This window comes from Aythya ferina, assembly GCF_964211825.1.
Source record: "Aythya ferina genome assembly, chromosome: 5".
In the NCBI taxonomy this organism is placed as follows: Eukaryota; Metazoa; Chordata; class Aves; order Anseriformes; family Anatidae; genus Aythya; species Aythya ferina.
The window spans coordinates 1,362,326-1,384,133 of NC_140301.1; the positions used below are offsets into that span (position 1 = coordinate 1,362,326).

At 43.1% G+C, this 21,808-nt stretch overlaps 1 protein-coding gene across 23 annotated transcripts in view; it reads right to left on the bottom strand.

The window, feature by feature from the left end:
- Positions 1-21,808, bottom strand: part of MICAL2 (microtubule associated monooxygenase, calponin and LIM domain containing 2) — a 163,516-nt gene that overhangs the window by 29,871 nt on the left and 111,837 nt on the right. For 19 of the 23 annotated variants that reach the window (XM_084519769.1, XM_084519762.1, XM_084519758.1 and 16 more), the window contains 4 exons: positions 21,604-21,703; positions 4,674-4,860; positions 2,066-2,238; positions 1-75 (listed from right to left, as the gene is read on the bottom strand). In XM_084519769.1, coding sequence (XP_084375895.1) covers positions 1-75; positions 2,066-2,238; positions 4,674-4,860; positions 21,604-21,703 — 535 coding nt within the window. Of the gene's footprint in view, positions 76-2,065; positions 2,239-4,673; positions 4,861-17,170; positions 21,704-21,808 lie in introns of those variants that run through there. The other 4 variants (XM_084519759.1, XR_014693214.1, XM_084519757.1 and 1 more) reach the window with 4 other exon arrangements.

Sequence of the window (21,808 nt, forward strand, 5' to 3'; positions counted from 1 at the left end):
TTGTTTGGATTTTTCTTCTCCAATTCTGATACTTAGTTAATGCAGTGGAGTGAAAGCTGTTGGCTCTCTGTAGTGCTAAACAGAAACAGGAGAGGGACATCGTTAGCTAGCACAGCACAAGCCAGAGAACAAAACCATAGCTCCCCATTCCCTGCCAGGCTTTGCAGTGCCTGAGCAACATGACAGCACCAGAGCAGCCAGCCCCAGGAGAGGCTCCCCTCATGCTGGTGCTGTTTTCCAACATGCCTGCCCGCTGCACCTCATGTCAGCAAAAGCAGGACAGGAGAAAGCCAGGGCTGGATTGTGGCGGTTCAAAAGTAGCACTCCAAGCACTCCAGACAGATGTTCCAAAGGGAAGCCTGGCTCTGCCTTTGAAACAAGGCCTCTTTATTCAGAAGTCCATTTAAATCACCTTGTAAAACCCCCCTCTTTTCTGTTCCGATTAGAATGCATATATGGGCTTGGGGTTGGTGGAGGACTGGAAGAAATGAATGCTGATGGCTCTTTATTGCAGCAAAATAATTTCTCAGCTCTTCCATCACTGCGGCACAGCCTGGCAGAAGGCTCCTTGTGCAAGGAAAGAAGCCAGATCCTTACAGCAGCCCTTTCAGTGCTGCCCAAACCTCATGCCAAGGCACTTTGGGTGATGATGAATCAAAGGACTTGGACATTTTAGCACCACCTAAAACCTCTTTTATAAAAATCTGCCAGGAATGCCTAGAACATTGTGGTGTTGAACGTTGCCCTTTATTTTAAATATGAGATTAAGTCAGTATACCACATTGAAATCCAAGAACTCTATTCATGTCTAACAGTCTTTGGAAACTCACCCCTGTTCAGGCACCAGTGAGATCTGAAATAAAAGCTGGTTTCAACAAAGCCTTTTCCACACAGAGAGGAGTGATAACACCAAATGTAATTAACAAATGCAAAATACCATGAAGTTTCTCAGGGTCCAGCCATAAGCTGTCAGTGCATGGGAGGATCTGAGAATGCAGACATAAATCAATGCTGCATGTAAGGCTGCAGGCAAAGAGCTTTTTTGGGGAGAACCCCAAAAAACAGTTTTGCACATCTGCACACACTGTCCAAACAGCTGCTCCCTTGCTCCACCCACATTTTGTATGAACATGACTGCTCTTGCCCAAAAAGCAGAGAGCAGCTTTAGTGCAGGTCCATGCCTGTAGCACCACAGCTGCCAGCTCAGGAGGTGCATGCAGGCCCACGCTGCTCTGCCCAGGGGAGAAACCCAGCAGACCATGAGCCTGGCAAAGTTTTGTGGATGCTTTCTAAAGCAGAAGGTTCACCATAGCTTCAACATGTTACCATATAGTCCTAAAACATGGCAGTCCTCACTTCCTGCAGATGCACGTCTTTGGTTGTTTTTAGTCCACCTTTTAGGCCTGACCTCCAGCTCCAGAAAGGAGTTTTCAGTTGGAGGCAGACTGCTCCTAACCCTCTTGCTGCCTCCCTACTAGCTATATCCTTTCCTCAGTATGCTTTCTGTAGACACGAATAGCTCAAGCAGCTACTGATATAAATATAAACTGATCAAAGTAGAGCACTCCAGTGCTTCCAAAAATCACCTGTAGCCAACGTCACAGATATTGCACAGGCTGCTAATAACATCCCAGTGTTTTACTGGTGGGAAAGCACCCACCTGGCACTGCAAGCTGGGCAGGAAGCACAGCTCCTCCAGGTTCCCGTGCACCATGACACCGCTGCATCAGCCAAGGTGGGCAGAGCAAGGCACTGCTCCGGCAGCTGCCCGTGCCACAGGAGCAAACCACCCAGCGGTGCCTCTGAGCAAACTTTCACTCTGAGCATTTTAGTGCCACCTGCTGCGTAAGCGTTTAAGATTCAACCAGTGAGTAAAGAAGAAAGGAGTCTGTAAAATACTGTTATGTCACCCAAAAGGCAGAAATCCCCCCAAATGAAGACACTTAAGAGGTAAAACCTAGCCATATTGCTGACAGCTGCCTCCAGTTCAAAACCTCCCCCTCAACGCTGACTTCAGCCCCCAGGAGAGGCCACTGGCATTCCCCCAGGCAGGGATACCGCTTACCATCAGCAACTTTGGATGCTTTGTGGCTTTCCTCTGGCACCACAGGGCTCCTGGAGAGTGATGCCCACCGCCGGGGGGGGCTTGGACAGGCAGGGAGCTCCAGCAGCGAGGTCTCTCCTTCACCCACCTCAGAGTTGGAGGAATCACCGTTAAAATCAGACTCCAGCTCAGAGCTACAGGGAAAAGAAGGAGAGATGGGAAGAAAGTGGGACATTTCAGAAGGCACACATTCCTGTAAAATTTCTGCTACCCAGATTCATACCCATGTTCAGCACAAAACCTGAAGTCAACCTGCCACAAAGAGAGCCCTGGCTTGAAATACAGCAGTGAGCCACTGGGACAACTCCTTGCACAGCAAGTACAAGGAGGGACCATAGATCACCACAGAGGCAAGTTTTGGACTCTCCTTCCTTAAATGTAATTAAAAGCATGTCACACAAACACATACTCAGAGTAACACACATTTTGACCTTGCCTCTGGGTGGGACTAATAACCACCTGCAAAGGTTATTCTCCTTATTCTCCTATTCTGCTAAACCAATTCATAGATTTATTGTGATGATTAATAGCTCTACTTTGAAAAGAGGAGCTTATGCTCTGAGTAGTCCTGTTCGTGTGACAGGAGAAAGCTGTGTCACATTTACATAGTGCTGCCTTGTAGAAAGTAAAGATTCATTGTAACAGCCACAAGACAGAGACAGAACAGGAGGAAAAAGCGCTAAAGGAAAGGCAGTGGTTGGGTACCACTGCCCACCAGCAGAGGCTGAAATAAAATCTCTCAGGATAGGCAACAAGTTTCTGATGGTTTGATTTTGTGCCTGGAGCAGGGAGTATCTGCAGATACTGGCAAGGAGCCAGTATCTGCAGATCAGATACTGGCTGCAGACAGTATAAAGCTAGCGCACATGCCATACACGTAGCACTGACCAGTCCTGTACCTCTGCCTTACCCAGATCAAACTGGTACTGGGAGACCTTGGACTTAGTCTTCTGGTTGTGGCATGTATGTATATGTGTACACATACACACACACATATATATGAATCCTTTGATAGTTGAGATCACTTCTGGATTGTGAGATATCACACTGAGGTTGGGCAGAGTGCCACACAAAAGAAAAATACATTCCATTAGTACTGATAGACACATTTCTGTTTTAAAAGAGCAAATGTTTATTTCCCTTGGTTGGCAAGGATGTAAGTGCTCTAGGTTGAGGCTTGTCCTCTGATTGCTGCGTGATAGGCAGTCATTATTCACAAGTACCTAAAGCATGAATTGAAAAGCTATTTTACCGAGCTAGTCATTTTTCCTGCCCTGTGCTCACTCAGACCTTGCAATATCATTTGTCACTTGCTATTTCACTCATCCCCCCCTTGTTAGGCAATGGCTCACCCACAGGAGCAGCGCAAGCACATAGTCCCCAAAAGAAGGCAGTGAGAGAGGCTGGCACATGCTATCCTGGTGACAGCGGCAACGTCAGCTTGGATAGGAACCAGGGGCCTCTCTGTGAAGAACACAAGACTGTCACAGCTGGAGGGAATGGATCTGATCCCTCAGATCAGGGGGATTAGCTGGCTCCCATCTCTGCACGCTGCCCAAGTGCAATGGGCATGAAGAGCCTCAGGGTATTAGTGTGGGTAGGAGCAGGCACTATGCAGCAAGTCACTATATGGCAGCGAGATCTCTCCAACAGGCAGTAAACATTTCCCCAAGCTCTCCTTTCCTTGCAGGGGAGGAGTCCCAGCAAAGAGTTATCCTTTCCCCAAAGAATATCCAAACATGTTGTGGAGCACAAATGTTATTTAAAAACTCCCACAGGGAACAGCATAAAGTTTAATTTCCAAAAATGTTACCTTCCACAACCTATACACAATACCATGAATAGGTGTTTGAAGGGCTTCCAGAGTCTATGTGAGTTTCCTCACAGAGTAATAGCTCTCTGTTTCTCTGTTTGCAACAGCTGACTTTGGGATATCTTTTTTTTTTTTTTTTTTAAATTCTCAGTAAGGAAAACTACTGTACTTGAAAGACACCGATCTAATCATTATTATGGCTGGAGTGAACTCCCACAGAATCCCACCCAGAAAACTAATATATTCTAAATTTGCACAGAAATCAGACTTCCTCAGACAGCTCTCCAAGAGTCACAGGATTTTGGATGTCTTTGGGATGGGCAGGCCATCAAACGTCCGGAGTGGCACTCAGGTTGTGGAGCTGCCCCATGGTACCCAGGTAGCAGGCAACCACACCGCAGGATGCACCTTTGCCACAACACACCCAGTGCCCTAATCCCTGAACTGACATTTTTTGGAAAACAAATAGCTGAACCTGGGTTGATTGGGGTAAACGTTTTTTTCTCTGACTCAGGCCCCTGCGTGGGATGTAAATGTTTGAAGATTTCCTGCAAAATGAGTCATATGTCTTGGGGGATTTATGATTGTGGTAAAGAACAATTGTTGTTTTGTTTTTTTTTTTCTGAGAGGTTTTCCTTTTTTCTCTTCCCTCCCTCAGCTTTATGTGCTATACTTTTCATCAGTGCTGCAGAGAAAAAAAAATTAAAAAAAATCAGGCTTTTTGGTTTTTAAAGGCCTATTAGTATTTTCAACTACCTGCTTGCATCACTGGTAACCATGACTCGAACAGCAAGGAGGTTGTGCTCTGTCATTTCCTCCTCAGGGATGACCCTCACGGTGGTCCACTCTGGAGAAGGTGACCAGTTCTCCAAGTTGTGGTGCTCCAGGATACTCTTTGCCTTCTTCGGAGAGGTGGGCTCATTGGCCACGGGCTGGCAGCAGCCTAGGAAAAGTACAAGGGTGACAGCAGCACGTTAGGGGTAAGCCAAACTCAGGAAGCCCATGGGGAAAGACCTTGGCCTCTCCTTTGGGTGGTCCTCAGCCACTGGCAGTGGTTTCTGGGAGCATCAGCAGCCCTGCAGAGTGAAACCAGGTCTGAAAGTTGGGTTTTGTGGTACGACCCTGCTGGTGTTCACCAACTGGGACACAGATAGAAATGGAAGCAGCACAGGAAGCTTGGACCAGCAATTCCCCACGCATCACTGCAGCTCTCCCTGGGCTGCCTCGGGGCAGATGCATTGCAACCACACATCCAGCACTGCACCCACTTTGACCCTGGCCAGGTCGCTTGGCCTGTCCCTCACTGTCCCCTCTCTCTGCTGAGCTGTGACACCAGGTTTCCAAAACAGGCTGTGGCAGCAGGGCTACACTTCGACTTTGCACAATTCAAGCAGCCACCACTCTGTCCTGCCTCCCCCCACCCTCAGAAAGAAAACTGAGGTAATTAGCTTCTGTTTTGTTTGTGGTTTTTTTTTTTTTTGTTTTGTTGGTTTTTTTTTTTTTTGTTTGTTTTTTGTTTTTTGGTGCTAGCTCCCTTCTATATACAAAAATAACCACCAGCGCCAGAAGCCCAGCTGCTGATGGTGTGGATGTCTGCTGTACAAGTACAGGTCTTGTTGTGGCTGGCTGAAATTCCCTTGCTTGTGCTCACAGGATGAGCAAAATGGCTTTGCAGTGTTGTTTTTTTATTTATTTATTATTTATATTACTGTTTTATTGACTATGCTTCTCCCAAGCGCCACAGAGCACTGCACTTTTCAAAAGGTTGTGGTGAGCTCTGGGTTTTCCTGCTTCATAAGAGCCAATGTACTTTCTTGGCTTGAAAACTCCTCAAGACTTCACTGCTCACAGGAGGCTCTCTTTAATTCTCCTACTGCTGCATGGGAGCAGCTGGGCAGGCAGGAGGAGCAGCTCACTGTTGCAACATGACGAGAGGCTCCTGTGCCAAGCCCCCGGGGTGCAGGGGAGCTGCCCCAGAGCTGCTCTCCAGGAAGAGATCCTGCCAGGCAATTTGTAAAATACAGGCCTCCGCACGGCTCAGGGTAACCTTCTCCCTGAAAGCTGCTGCGTTAATGTGAATATCAGAGCAAACAAAACCTAACAAAAGCTTGCCAGCTGTACCCACGATGGCAATAAGCAATGCCCAAGGTCACAGCAAGCGGCAATGGAGAGGTTTCTCTGTTCCTTCAGCAACCATAGCCTGTTCCATTAATCTCCTGCCAAGAAACCTCTTGCCATTTGCTTGTAGGCTCAGTGTGTGTTCCCTCCCCATCCCCTATATTAACAGTTTTCCCCCACCACAGTACCAGGAAAGAGGATAAAAACATTTTTATGACTAATGCACACAGCTGTAGAACACTAAAACCCATGGACAGACAGACAGACTACCCAAACCCACTACCAGCACAGTTCCTGAATACGTACACATTCCAAGTTAACCAGTCCCTTTGCAACAGCCTGCCACACACCCACATTTTAAGTGACAAGTGCAACAGACAGCTGGTGGAGGACCTCAGGCACCGTCACCTCTGCTGAGGGAGGCACATTTCTGTGCCACCTCTTCTAAGGCACCGCAGTGCTCTCCAGTTTGAATTGTGCAGCAGAAGCTGGCTTTCTCAGGCATCTGCTAAATGGCTGAGTCCTTTGTGAACACAATAATCTTGCATTTGTAGCTGTACTAATCAGATTTAAGATTAGTCTTAAGAACAAAAAACACTCCTTACTAATTTATTTAGTCAATGTTTGCACTGTGACATATGAAGCTGAATAAGCTAGGTTGCAGTCAACCCCATAAACCTGGGCTGTGTCTCAGCGCTTCCATGAACAGGACATCCACTCATGCACGTTAACCCAAACGCTGGGTTACAAACCCCATGGGACATTTGAAGCAATGAGAGCTGCTGCTGCAGTTTCACATAGCAGGACTGCTCCTTGGGTAACCGGTTGTATGAAGGCAAAGGGGCTTCAAATGTCCAAGGGTCAGGGTTCTGTAGGTTCTGATGGCACTACACAATTTTACTGGGCTCTCCTAAAAAGTAGAGCTTGGGCCCTGAACCTTGCCATGAGAAAATGCAACCACATGGAGTGCTTGGAGCTCTTGCACAGGGCAGATTTCAGTCCCAGAGAACAAAAAGGAACCGAGTACAAGCGCCAGCAACAAGCTGTTGGTGGATTCGTGTAAACACCATGGAGGGAGCGCAGGGGCCAATTCAAACAAAAGCCTGGACGCTGCACAGACCCAAACCCACATGTTAATTATTACCAGCACTGCCACAGCAACACAAACAAATCAAATGGGCCATCAGCTCCACCACTGAGGAGCTGTTGCTGTCATTAATTTTAAAGGAGTATCATAAAGAAGATGAAAATTATCTGAGATAGATGAGAAATTTGAAAATAAATCTGGAACTTCTTTAATGCTTTTTTTTTTTTTTTTTTTAAGGGGGTGGGGGGAGAGGTGGAAGACGGTCTGCGTGAACAAATTTCTCCCAAGTCAGTGCTAAGGCTGAGTATCTACACGAAGGTGAGGCACACACTTGTGCTCCTGAGCAGATGCAAGGTTAGCAGCAGCAGCCCTCCTTGCGGAGCCTCATGGGAGGTTAGCTGTGCTCACTCGGGAGATCAACTGAATTGTTCAGCACTTCTGGGCCTGCAGCAGCCCACCTTGTGCTCTGGGGAAATGCAAGCTCTTGCAGAAGGACTGAGGTGGACATTCAGCTCCCAATTCCAAAGTGAAAATTCCCACATACGGCCCTGGATACCTGAATTTGCTAGTACTTAAAGTCCTCCCAGAGACCCGCACCTGTACACGCCACGCTATCCCGCTTCTTCACTAGAAGAGATGAAAATGGCCTTACTGCCATTCCCAAATGGGAAGGGGCATGGGGGCAGACTAAGCCCTGTGCCTGGGGCAACTGGTGGGGCTGTGGGACCCCGGGGGCTGCCAGTGCTCCTGCTCAGGGCAGACTTCCTCCCCAGGACAGGAGACTTTCTACCAGCAGCTAAAAAATTGAGTCAGAAAAATTGAACTTTATAAGATAAACACATGCAATGCAAAAGCAACAGGGGCATCCAGTCTCCAGGATGGAAAAGGACACAGCCCCCACTTTCCTGCCAATGTCAACTGGTGCCTCAACTGGTGCCGTGCCACTGACCTGCATTGGCTGCACCAGATGTTATCAGAGAGACAAGTCATGAGGAAACAGACTCTCAAAATAGCATTCACATCAGATCTGACTTCACTTCTATCACACTTACTTCAGATTTCCCAACATCCTTCCTACTATCGTCTGTTTCAGTGTAGCAAAGACCTCTAGCAGTGAGCATGCATTCTCCACAGTCACAGTTTAAGCTGTAGCCCTTACTAATGCTTTGTCAAAATGTTTAAATTTATCCAGGGGGTTACAGGCAAGCTATGCACATGGAAGATGTTACTTGTGCTAGCAGACACCAAAGCAAATGCATCACATGCAGGGACAGACAGGGCACACCACAACCGGCCAGTTACAAGTGGAATTGTCCTACTGACTTATGTTATGTACTTAAGAGTACTTTAGGTGATCAAATTCCCTAAACTAGCCAGTGCAAGCAAGCCAAGGAGCTAATGTGCTATTCTCCAGCCCCTCACATGCCCTTTGGTGTTTTTCTGTGAAGGGGCACAGGCAGGCAAGCAAGCGGGGCAGTGCTCCTGCCTCCACTCAGTGAGCAGCAGCAGGTGCTCTGCAGCATGCACAGCTGGACTGTTTGATGCCCTTGCACAACAGTAACTTGCTGCCTGAAGGGCTGCTGGCATTGAGAGAATTTAAGTTTTCCATTCCTTATGCTACTGTCATCCAGGCAGCATTGTCCTGGCACTCTGTTTTGTGACACCACCATCCTTGTCATTAACGAGGGGAATAGTACTCAGCTGTGCAGTTTTGGAGGCCAGGGACACCTTGGTGGCTTGACAGCCAGTGGTACAGCAGGGACCTGGCCCAAAGCAAGGGTTTAGAAGGGCTTTGCTTGCCACAGCAGTGAGAGCAGCTCTGTGGTATCATGAAACCAGCCCACTCACACTTTCCTTTTTTTTAAACAGCAAGATGAAACCATATGCCACAAATCGAGTGGAGCCAGGCTTGGCTGAAGCACTCAGGCTGATGGCTGCAGTTTGCCACCAGCTCACAACAAACACAGAAGATGAGGCTGTTCTCACCATTTACTGAGAGAATCAACTACTCTGTGTGCTGTGGATGGCCATCTATTGGGAAATGTGTTGCCCACCCGGGCAAAGACTGGAATGGATTTATTCCCTTCAGTACCAAACTGAAGCCCAGCAGAACAAAAGCAATCTTTTTCCCACTTCAGGAAAAACCTGATGCTATGCTCAGGTGATGTGGATTCAGTTTCTCAGTTTTAAATTTTAGAGGAATTTTCCAAAAGATACAGAAGCCTGAGTCTAACTCAAAACAGTAAAACATCTATTTTAACTTCTCTATCCACTGCTGTCCCTGTTCACTACAACAATCCTCCTTTCCCTGCTTTTCCATAATTGCCAGCACAGAAGGCAGCTGGAGGCTTTGGGAAGTAGTCTTTTATGCTGAGTTACAGCTAGAAGAAACAACGCATTGATCTAAAGCCTGTCTATATGCAAAAGATTTTGCAATGCATTTTATAATGCAGACCAGCACTCAAAACACTGGTATATTAACTTCAGCAGTAAGAGCTCCATTCAGATAATAATCCCCACACAGAGACGGCCAATTTTAGCAGCTTTGTGTCCTGGGAGCAGCAGCATCTCCACACACAAGCTCTACCGTTAGTGTCCTAAGTCAAAGCTTTTCTGATCAGAGTTCCTGACTGACTTGCATTGAGAGTAAATAACATGGCTGTAAGGCTGTTGTTGTTTTAAATACAAATGATACAATTTAAATTTTAAATACAAATGGAGACTAGCTGCCTTCAGTTATTTAAACAATAGTAATACAGTCAGCAACTGAAACAGACTAATTCTGCATTCATCTGACCCTCCCACTCCAACAGGATGAAAAAATTGGATCAACAATTTCTCCTTTGTCTGTACTTCAAAACCTACCTCATCATCCCCACACTTGGAGAGAAACAAGTGTTTTCCTTACGGTGAAAGGATTTAGCTAAATTGCATGTCCCCACAGCTTGCTCTGAGGGCTCACAGCCAGACCAGTGCTCACTGGAAGGTCAGGGGTGTTAAAAACAGGCTTGGCCAAACAGTCCATGCAGACCCTATGGACAGATTCAATCTCTTTCCAGAAAACAAAAAAACACTTCTACTCTCCATTAAGTGTCATGCCAGGTTTTCTCAATTCCATGTTCTTCCAGGCAGCCAAAGGACCAGATCACTCTTGCATTTGAAACAGCCCCATCAGTCTCAAATGAGTCTGAAGTACAGCTGGTGAAGGACGAAGACATCACAGCATCTCTGCAACATTGGAAGGTTTACAAAACGTGGATAGAGGCTTAACTTTAGCTCCACAGGAGTCAAAGGATCAAGGAGTACAAATACTTGTTATTTCCTCACAGCACCAGTAATCCAAACACCACAATCATTTAATAAATGAGGGTAAATTAGTGATAACATTGTGACAGTATGAGTGACCTTCAGAGCTAGTTCAGCCAGCTACTGGCTCCAGGGTGGTGGATTTGCAAGAATTCACCTTTCAGACCAGTGACTGTGGCTGAGCAGTCAGCAGGGCTGGTTCTTTGGTAGTGGCCTGTTTCTAGCTGGTTATCAAATCTGAGGAACAAACTGCAGCTTGCTTATTGCTCAGCAATAATTATGTTCCTCTAATCAGGAACATAACGAAGCTTTCGGAGCTCCCCATATGCAGCAGCACTGAGAAGAGCCATCCCACATGCCATGCCACAGGAGCAACCTCCCTGCATGCAAGTGCAGCATCACCACAAGATCACTGTGACTGTGATTCTCCCCACTACAGGCCTAAAATATTCAGATGCTTACAGAACATCCAGCGATGATGCCAGCACCACATCCTAAGAAACATTTGTGCCTTTTTCAGTTGCTTTTTGTAACAGCCTTCCCAGTGGCCTGGAGGGTTTTTGAAAACTCAAATTTCAGAGCTGTTTACTGGTATTCTGTGACCAACAGAAAAACTAAGAGGTCCAAACTCAGGCAATCTCCCCTCTGCTACCGTAAAGCAAGTGAACAAGTCACTCTGTTTCTCTTTCCAGTCACAAAGGCTGTGCCAACACAGCAGCGATTTCCATGTGGTAAGGGTACTGAGTTACGTGCTGGTGTCTCAACAATGTTGCGTCGGTTCAGCTCTGCAGAGAGGCACAGACAACTGTTGCCATTTTATGCCAGCTAATGGTGCAACTGCAGTCTTGCTTCGCTGAGGGAAACACATCAGCCCTGTGACAGGCCCACATATGGAGCCCCTGTAGAAACCTATTGGGAACTATGTGCCACCACACACGGGGCAGAGGAGAGGCCCCTTCCAGAGGGGCCATCCGCACCCTCTGTGACTATCATTTATTAAGGTGTCAATCACTCCAGCATCTGAGTGTCCCCACCAATAAAGCCAGGGCCAATAGACCGGCAGCAGCAGCAGTTACAGTAGCATGTCCCATCTGACAGGGCAGCCTAGCTCTCTGCATGAGCTGTTGCTCCTGAGCCACCCGTCAAACTAGCACCAGGCAGAACATGTTACTGCAACCTGACAAGGAGATAACAGGGGCTCAGGGTCCAGCCAAATTTGGGCAGAGCCAAGTACCCGCTGTGGGTAGCTGGGCTGGACAGGCCATTCCCTCTCCCTAAGGACAGGGGGCACATAAATGTGCCACTCACAGCAGCACAAAGCCCAAATAACAACCTCCTCCCCACAGACAGCACGGGATTCCTCAGCCACCAGCTGGCTGCTAAGTTTTATTAGCTTTGCTTCAGAGCTGCTGCTTTGCATGTGCCTCTGCCTGTGTTGGACAAAAATGGTCAGATGTCCCACTGAACCCATCTGAAAAAAAAATCCAAACCAAGCCAGCTGCAGCAGCCAGCAAATCGAGTCAATGCTTTTGTGTCATAAACAACTGAAAGTGCTTGTGTTTACCCGCCCTCCTCACCTTCATTTGGTCTTAAATTGTGAGAGGGAAATTCATTTTTAAGCAAGATATGATGGTATTTCTCAGCTAAAACAAGCCAGACCAAATGAGAGTCATGCACAAGCAGAAAGGGGAAGTAAGCCTTGCTGAGCTAACCAAAGTATAAATATGTCAACTTATACAAACTTGGGAAACACCCCTGAAGGCAGATAAAAAAACAAAATACAGAAACAGAGACAGAAAAACTTTTAAATGGTATCAACCTCTCCTCTGGGGGCACAGAACTCCCAGTTTGCTGGCAACCAGCAAAAAAGCTTCTACAGGGAGCCTGGTCCAGAAAACACCTCGTGATTGCCCTGACTGCTCACATCCAGAGCAGTGATATCTTAGAACCCTGCCCATGTTGTGAATCTGCATGAGAACCTTGTATGGGGGGAGGAAGGAGGAAACCTACCGGAATCAGGCGTCACAACCTGCATTTGGGATATGATGTATTGGCACCTCTGTCACATCACGCATTTGTGACTCACTGAAGCCAGTGGAACAGGAGCAGTACTTACCCAGAGCTGTCACAGCAATTCAGTAATGGCAAAGGGCTTTCAAACCTTCATATGAAAGGCACCAAAATCTCAGGTGCTGCTGCTGTTATTGTGCCCAAAAGCACGAGCTACTGCTGCACTCCTGTGACAGGGACAAGGTTTGGGCAAGCTGCATCACCTTGCCACCTGGTTGCCAGCCCTCCCAAATCCAGGGCAGTAGTGCTCAGGGAAGAGTCCTTTCTCTCATTGAAGCACAAAGCTAACAGATAAAACCCTTCACTGAAGAAGTAACCTGCATTTGCCCACCCCTCCTGCAAAAAGCACCCCATCTCAGCTTGCTCAGTGCTCCCCCTCCCTCCCCCCCTTAGGACCTCAGCCTAGCTTGCTGGCAATCCTGAGGCTTTTAGCCTGCCATTAAACTATGTCACCCTATAATTCATCCACAGGATGTGAGGACTCTGCCTGGCCTTGTATGGAGCTGCTGACTAAGGCAATGACATGAATAAATACTTTTGAAGTGGAGTTACTCATAAAAGTAGGCAGCTCCAATGGTGAAAGCAAATACCAGTTGGCACCAAAAACTGACATTAAGAAATTCAGTCACCAGACCACAAATTGATTTGTAGCACACCCAGCACACATTACTGCCTCTCTGGCTTCTTACTGTATAATATACCCCCCAAAATTATTTATGGATCCTGCTTAGAATACATCAGTGCTTTAAGCAAGCTGCAGGGGCAGAAGGAAGGTGTCTTCAGTACTGTGGAAGCACAATTGAAATGAAATAAGCAAGCACAGGGATGAGATAGAGAAAAAAAATAGTCACCAGGGAAGCCCAGCCCATGTGGGACTTTGAGATGAGAACACAACAAACTATGACACCTTCAGCTTGCTTAGGCCTTCATCTTGCTGTAATATGCTGGCTACCAGCCCACACTGGGGCAAAACGCCAGCTCAAACCTATTATAACCTCAGCTGAGCCCTGTTGCCTCTGCTTCAAAACATGCAAGGCTGAATGAGAGCATTGCCCGCATTAGAGCTCAAAACCAGACACATCCAATTGAGGTATTTCAGATCCACCCTAGAGGGCTATAGGGGTTCTAACAGCACTCCCAAACTCATGTCCTCTATTTATCAAACTTTGATTTTTCATCACACCCAAGAAACCACCACCTAGACTGCTGTCCTTGAAAAAGGACTTCAGTAAGAGACATGTCTGACATTTCACAGGTTTCAGTTCTTCCCACCTGTCTATTCCTTTTTACTTGAGCTTGTTTCATTTGTCTATAGAATTCAATTCCATGTTATGGAATCTAACAAATGGCAAAAAACAAAGCCAGCCTGCTTTCCTGTTTCTGTGGAGGTGTACACTGCTCTCAGCAGAAGTGGGGCCAGATTACCTCACTGGCTTCCAATCACTGTTACCTGCAAATGCTTTTGTGCTGCCCCTTCTTCCCCAGGGCCTAGGGATGGGCTTTTCCACCACCCTCTCCTCCTGTCCCCACACCAGCACCGCATCTTCTCCTCTCCCCCTGTGAGCCCAGCCCAGAACCTACACACGTTCTTCAACAGCAAAGCACTTTTTCAAAGCATCCATTACTTACTTGATGAACAGACACTTCTGAATTCAGGAACAAAATATAACCAGGGAGCTTGAAGAACAAAGCAAGACAGAGCCCAAAGAACACAACTTTTTGAATGCATCCAGGATGGTGTGTGTTAACACTAATACAAACTATGCAAAAATGAATACAGAGATAACGGAAAAGGCAACTAACTGAAAACCTATTACATATACTGAATTTTTATATTTATGGAAATTTGCTTCAAAAAAAAAAAAAAACAACAACAAAACACAGCAACACTACTGTGATAAGATTGTCTATAAATTTTAGATCAATTGTATATTTTATCAGAACAATCTGTGTTAGTCTGGTATATTAATGCATGTAATAATTGCAAATTCAGAGTGCAGCCTCAATGGTGTAAGTCTCTGTAGTGATCAGCAATTTAATGCCTGCTAAAATAATACTTTTATTTACACAAAGATTCCAAACACCAAAAACCTTAGAATAAAATATGAATTAATTCCTGCAGAACAAATACTGAAAAAGCAAATGCAAGAACATAGTAGCATGCAAATTTCTTTGTAATTTCACATTTCAGAAGAACATATTGGAAATTCCAGTCATTTCAAATGAGTTTGGAGCCCACCACCTGATGAGATGAGATCAAAGCTTCTGTTCTTTTTATGTTAACACAGATCATGAAGAAAAGGAAAGAGGCTTGCGGAAATATTTATGACTAATATGTATACTTGGCTCAAGCCTTAATACATAATGTCTTCTGATCTTCAGTGATATGATCTTCGAGAAAAAAAAAAAATCAACTCATCTGCAAACATGTCATACTTCTAAAATCATAAATATTGATGCAGAATTCAGGGCATTTCAGAACGCATTGTCTTGATTGAAATGTGAGGACTGAGTGATCAAGAAGTGAATTAAAGCCAATTACAGTAACTAATTGCTATAATGTTGTGGGGAAACACAGACTGTAGCCCTTCCTTGAGGTTGGAATACATAAAGAAGCAGCTTTCACTGGCCTTTTATTGCTGCAGCAGTCTATAAGAAGCTGAGAGGAACAGAAATTATTCTTCTTGGTAGAGTTAATGAAAGACTGACATTTGAGTCCAAGTCATTTTAAGAAGGTTTGTCTGTACTTTTTCTCAAATAAAGTATGCTTAAAAATGGCAAGATCTTTTTCATTACAAAGTATTAGTATAATTATAAGAAAGCATAGTTACCTTTACATAACTCTGGCACGTTTGCTTTTCATTAACTGATACCTAGGCAGGTAATGCTGTGATACTCTACGAATGATTAGTCTAGCTTTTCAAAAAAAGAAAAAAGCACTGCTGTGCATTTATTTCCAAACCAAATGGCCCTAGCGTCAACAGGGAAGTTCAGAACTGATTTGAACCAGTGTAAAGAGGAAAAAAAGTGCAGAATTCCTGAACCTGCCAAATAGAGCAAACGTCATCTCTGCAGTTTTAGCACTACAACAGTATCTATAACAAGTAGCTGTAAAATCTTCAAAAGCATTGACTATGTCAAGAGGCATCAGCATCACCTGTTCCAGACCCATGGTTTTTGGAAAGGACACAGTTCAGTTGCAGCTCGAGATCAGAGGAGCAACCTGTTTGCCCTTCCATCAGGCACAGCTGCCACTTTCAGCTACACACCAGGGCACAGCATTACTGCATTGGGGGTGTGTCTACAACAGCATGTGCTTGCTGGAGACTGGAAGCACCAGAGCTTTCAGAGAGCTCAGCAGAGGGGCAGTAGGAGGAACCAACCCTCCCATTCACGGGGATGAATGGCTGGAGGAGCCATTCCTCCATAAAAACCTCTTCTGATGTTTCCATGCCACTGCCTCTGCCCAAGATTATCAAGATGGAAAAAAAGATCCTGCCGTGAGACTCTAATTTGTATGAATAGTACATTTACTTTTATCTGAATTGCTTTGTCCATTGCAATTAAGGAAGTGCCAAGTACTGCCTTAAATTACATTTCCTGCACTATGTTTTCATTATGCTAATAATCTCCCCCTGGGACAGCAAACTTTCTACTGTGCATCATGTTTTTTGCTTTGGCAGAACAGACAGAATAGCTCATTGAGAATAACATTTGTTGTTCTTTTGTAATGTTGTCTCTACCAACTCTTTCAAAAAAAATCATTCCTATTATTCAAACAACTCTAGTGAGGCTCAGTTTAAATCGACTTTAAAAAAAAAAAAAAACATGACACAATCTTTCCATTAAATAATTGGGACTATCTGTCATTTATTTCTCTTTTGATACAAAGGCAGAAATGCTAACTTAAGAACTGCAGGGTGAGCAAAAGAAAGATGATGATGGGGAGCAAAAGCTTAGAAAAGCTGTTTTGGAGAACCTGCTGTTTAAGAAGTAGAACACCAGATTTAAAAACTATAAAATTAAAAAAAAAAAATTCATGACAGAACAAAGGAAAGAAAACTAAGTAAATTAAATAAAGCAGGGCCACTGTTACCAAATAATAAGTCACCATTAGCTGCAGCTTCCAGGGCTCCAGAAGATAAAGGGAACTTGCAAGCAGCACTCCAGAGTCAGTAACAAATATGGAGTTTTTACCCCCCAATTGTTAATTGCTTTTCCTGTATGTGATGCAAGATTCCAAATGATTTTAACTTATTAACAAATGTCATAAAAGTCATGCTATGTAAAAAAAAAAAAAAAAAAAAAACAAGGGAAAAGTAACATAAGGAAAAGTAATAGAAGTCAAAGAGAAGAGGACTAATGTTGTTCATGTATGCAATACAAGCAGCCTCCACACTCAGCAACACTGATTTATCATTCCCGGGAAGGATAAACCCCAGTACCAGGCAACTCCCGGTCTCAAGTAGAATAACTAGTGCAGAATATCATAGTCAAGGAACCCAGTGTGAAGGAACACACTCCTGACTGTAATATCACAGTGAGACCCCCTGGCCTTTTGGTCAGACCAATACAAAGGTACCACAACAGCATCCACCAGAAGAGGAATTTGTAAAACAAGCATGAAGTTACCAGTAAGTATTTTTAAAAGGAAGAGATGAAACAAAGAGACTTACAAAGAACTACATTTATTTTTGTTTACAACAAATACCATAAATAAAGCTAAAACAATTTTCACTGTGTGCAAAATACAGGATTTCCATGTGAAAAATTAAACACAGCATTAAAAACTATTTAATAAAAATATTCCATTAAGATTGTAAAGTGAAGTCAAGACAGAAAATTTAGGAGAAGGACAGAATCCTCACTGGCCAGGAAGAGCTAGGAAGACTCTGCAACAGACGGTAAAAAAACACAGCAATGGAAAGTGATTTGAAATGGCAGACCTCTACATTATGACCTTCATCTCAAAGCATGCTGAGCTTAGCAAAAAAACATATTAAATCTGTAGGAAGCCATGTCCTAACCATTTTTCCAGGTTGTGATGCTTAGAATAGAGATGCTTCTGTGTGGGCACAGCAAGGAGACTTTCAAAGTCATCAAGACATTTTAGGTTACCCACACGAAGAGATGCTTTAGTTGTGCAAGCATACAGGTCAGCAAGATAAGGAGCGCTGGGCTCTTGACCTTGCAGCTCTTCTGCATTCCTGACTGAGGTGTTTGAAATAGGACAAGTGACACAGGATGTCTGGCCCTTCCTGCAAGTTGCTACTTAGGACAGTTCCCAATCACCCTTCCCTTTGAAGGGCATCCTCATCAGGAAAGGCTGCCATGGGTCATGACCATATCAAACAAAACCACAGAGCACTTGCTTTTCAGACTAAGCTCTTGGTTCTTCTTTGGATGCATTTCTCCTTTCAGATTATCATGTAGTTACACATACTGGATCTTACATGCAAAAATACATACAAAATAGCTGCATAAATTTATCATGGAGAGTATTGGCAGCCTCTCATGCAGCAAGACAAATACATTAATCAAAGGGCAAATGGGGCCTCATTAGAGCTGATACTAATCAACAAAGCAGCTCAAACCAAAACACTTTGGTTATGTAAACTTGGCATTTTGACACTGAGGACTAAAAATAGCATCTATTTCTGTTAGCCCTGCCCAGTATGTTATCTGGGATGGAGGAATGGAACTTGTGTTGCTCTGGCTGCTTTGTTCAACAGAACCTTTTTATATCATAATTTTCCTTTATGAAAGCAAAGGAGTACTTAGAGCCACCCTACTTAAACATTGCTTGCTCACTGAATATTTGAGCTCAATGGAAATTTGCTCATTGAGTATTTGAGCACAATGGAAGAAAGTGTTCATGCTAACCAGGAGAATCAACTAGCTCTTCTCCTGACCTTATTTAAATCTTTCCTTGAAAGAAATAAGGCTTTAACTGTTTCTTTCAAGAATTAATTTACTTGCCTAAGTCGCCTGAAAGGCACAAGAAAGTGTACATGCACAGACACAGAGAGGAAAAACATTCTCTACAGAGAGAGCAGACATTAAGTTTTTTAGAACTATGAACTCAGCAACAGCTTAAATGATCATGCCAAAGCTCACATCCATTAATATACCAGACACACACAGTTTGCTCTAAAATGGTCTTAAAATAATACAACAAAACCCAACACAATGAAATGCTGTCAAACAACAGTGTTAGTTGCACAGTTTGTGAACTGGCAAGCGGAAAAATCACCTGAGAGCAGAAGGGCTTCAGCCAGTGAGCGGGTGCAACACCGGAATGATGAATTGGACTGAAAGTAACGAGGGAGATTGGCAGAGAGCAGAAAAAAACAATACATAACTTAGCTTGGTTATACAGAAAAGCATCAGAAAGATTACAAAGAAGAATTAGCCAAAATGAAAATGCTTTTTTCATTAAATCATGAATAAGGACAAATAGCTATGAATCTAACAGAATATTAAGATAAAGAGATTACAAACACATCTAACAATTAGATTGTTATATTCAAAAATCACCTGCAAAATTCCAGTGGAATATGTAATATAATTAAGATCCTTCAGGAAAATGGTTTCATTTTGCATATCTCTTTCTGAATTCTGCTGTGGGAATTTAGTGTTTTGTTTTTTTTCTTCCTCTCCCCATTATATAAATCTATATATAACCATTGCTATCTTTAAAAAAGAAAAAAGAAAAATTTCCTGTAGTGAACAGCAGGAGAAAATTTCAGGAAAAAATGTTCCATGAGACTGCGCTATTGACAAGCTGAAATTAAAATTGATGGTGAGTCTAACTTTATCAGTTAGCAGTTTGTTGTGTTGCAGGAGTAACACAGAAAATCACACTGCATTTTTTTTTCCTTTTTAGAGTGAAACAACTACTGTGTCCAGTCTAGCAAAGTTTTTTTTTTTTTTTTTTTTTTTTAACATGTTTGAGCATTAATGGCAAGTGATTTCAAACAAATGCTACCTTAAAACTAAACAATTCTTTCAAGCTTTTTTTTTTCCAAGTTCTGTGCACATACTTCACAATTTTTCCCCAGACAATATAAGGACTATAAAAAGTGAAAAGCTTTATCCTTGTAGTTGAAAAAAATTAAGTCAAAGTATCTAGAGGAAAAATCCAGTTGTCATTTATTTTAAACAGAACACACATTTCTTTTTAAAACTTATGGAAGAAAACAACTTTAAACTGTCTTTTCCCACATTATGTTAAAACGACCAACCAAAAAAAAAAAAAAAAAGATAAAAACAACCTGCCAGCTCATAAGTAGCACAGTTACTTAAGACCACTAAAAGATCATCCTCAAACTTTGGTACAAACTCAATGTAAAATTATTTCCTATTATTTAAGCCATATTATTTCAGCTAAAGTACATGCTACAGATATTTTTCATTTTAGGCTATTCATATTGTCATATTTATGTTTTTATCAATTTTCTGGTTAACATCTGAACTTTAAAGGACTTGTTAGTGTTAGGTCAGAGGTTGGACTAGGTGATCTTAGAGATCTATTCCAACCTAGATGATTCTGTGACTCTGTAAACATTCAAGTATTTTTGAGGCATGGAGCCTGCTTACATCATTGGCTAACCAGGCTGAGAAAGCAAGCAGAATTTGGGATGTTCTCAGTGTCTCCTTACTGTTAAATAGGTGTACTTAACCTGCCCCTGACATCTTTTGATGAAGGAAGACCTTGATGAGAGATACCTGAAAAACTTATTAACAACTGCTCCAGATAACAGACTTTAATCTTTTTTGCCATCAGCTTTACACATTGAAATGAATTAAATAGTTGATTAAGAAGTAATATCCTTAAAATAAATTTGTAGGTTTTTGTAGTTTGTTCAAAACTTGTTTTGGAATTCTTTCAGAATACAACAGGACCAGTGCCTGTCTGGAGGCACGATAACCATAATTTCAGTAACATGAGTATTCCACAACTTGATATTCCTCAAATCAGCTACCTAATGAGGAAGCCTTGAATTGAGGAATAAGTCATGTCTAGTTATACTATCAGTTTCTTTGGCATGCAGTTTCAATCAAGCTTTCACTCAACTGAGATTTGCTCTTTAGATTTATTTCAAAACGTTAAATAAATTAGTATTACAGATTATACCCACTATCAACAAGGGGTATCTATCATGTGAGAAATGTAAAAGGCATGACTAGGAGCAATATGAATTAAGGAATTAAGTACACGGTTTTCTTTTTTTTTTTTTTTTTTTTTTTTTTTGAAACATTCATGCAAGTTATAAACCTCATAACCCAGAGGAAAGATGAAAACAAGAAGAAAAGGGATGTGCCGTATTCAGGTTTCAAAACCCAGTCATTTTTTTTCCATAAATATTCCCCAAACATCTGAAAGAACACAAATTCTTTCTTAGTCCAAAAAAGAAAAAAAAAAAGTGGGGAAAGCAGGGAGAAGTGGACAAGAAAGGTTTTAAAATGTACCCACCCCCAATGGTCTTATCACAAACAGGACAAAACAGGAAAAGAAAATCTACAAAATATCCTTCATCCATCTCTGAGTTCCGGAAATGTATCTGGACACTGCCCTTCATGCAGTACATACTACATATGTACTCATGCAGTACATAGTACATACATCTAACATACAGTACATTTTATATTGAAAACTTTAATTGCACCTAGCTTGTATCAGAAGGAATCTATTGTTTGTTTTAGTTGCACATTAAATTGCAAGAAAAGTAAGAAAAAAAAAATCTTCAGGAAAATAGTGAGGCTGTTAATTTTGAAAATCTGAAAGGCACAACCTGAGCAAGACACACAGAAAAATTTAAACCCTATAGAATTTTTTTGCCCATTCAAGCACATTTTCAAGTGATAGCTCTGCTTCCCGGTACATATGAGTAAGTACCTCTAGAAGAGCATAGAGGAATGGCACACCAAGGCTCAAGAGTTCATACAAGTAGGTATAGTTATATGCATTGTCCCTGAAATGAAGATTGGTAGCGTGCAGAAAACCATGCATCCAGTTAGACAGGCGTCTGGGAATGTCAAGCAGATCCCTTGTCACCCGAAGGGGCCAACTTAGAGTGCCCCTAAAGAAGGAAGTCAGGATACCTGGGGACCTGTCCTCTGGATTGCTAGCAGTAGTTAAAGTGCTTTCTGTGGTGGTCTCTGTAGATTTGGGTTCTTCTTTCTTCCATGCTTCTGTTGCCTCCTTATAGAAAGCATTAAAAAATATATTAAACATACTTCTAAAAAAAAAAGTGGAAAATTCAGTTTCTGTTATTGTCTTCAAGTTTATATATATATTTTAATTTCC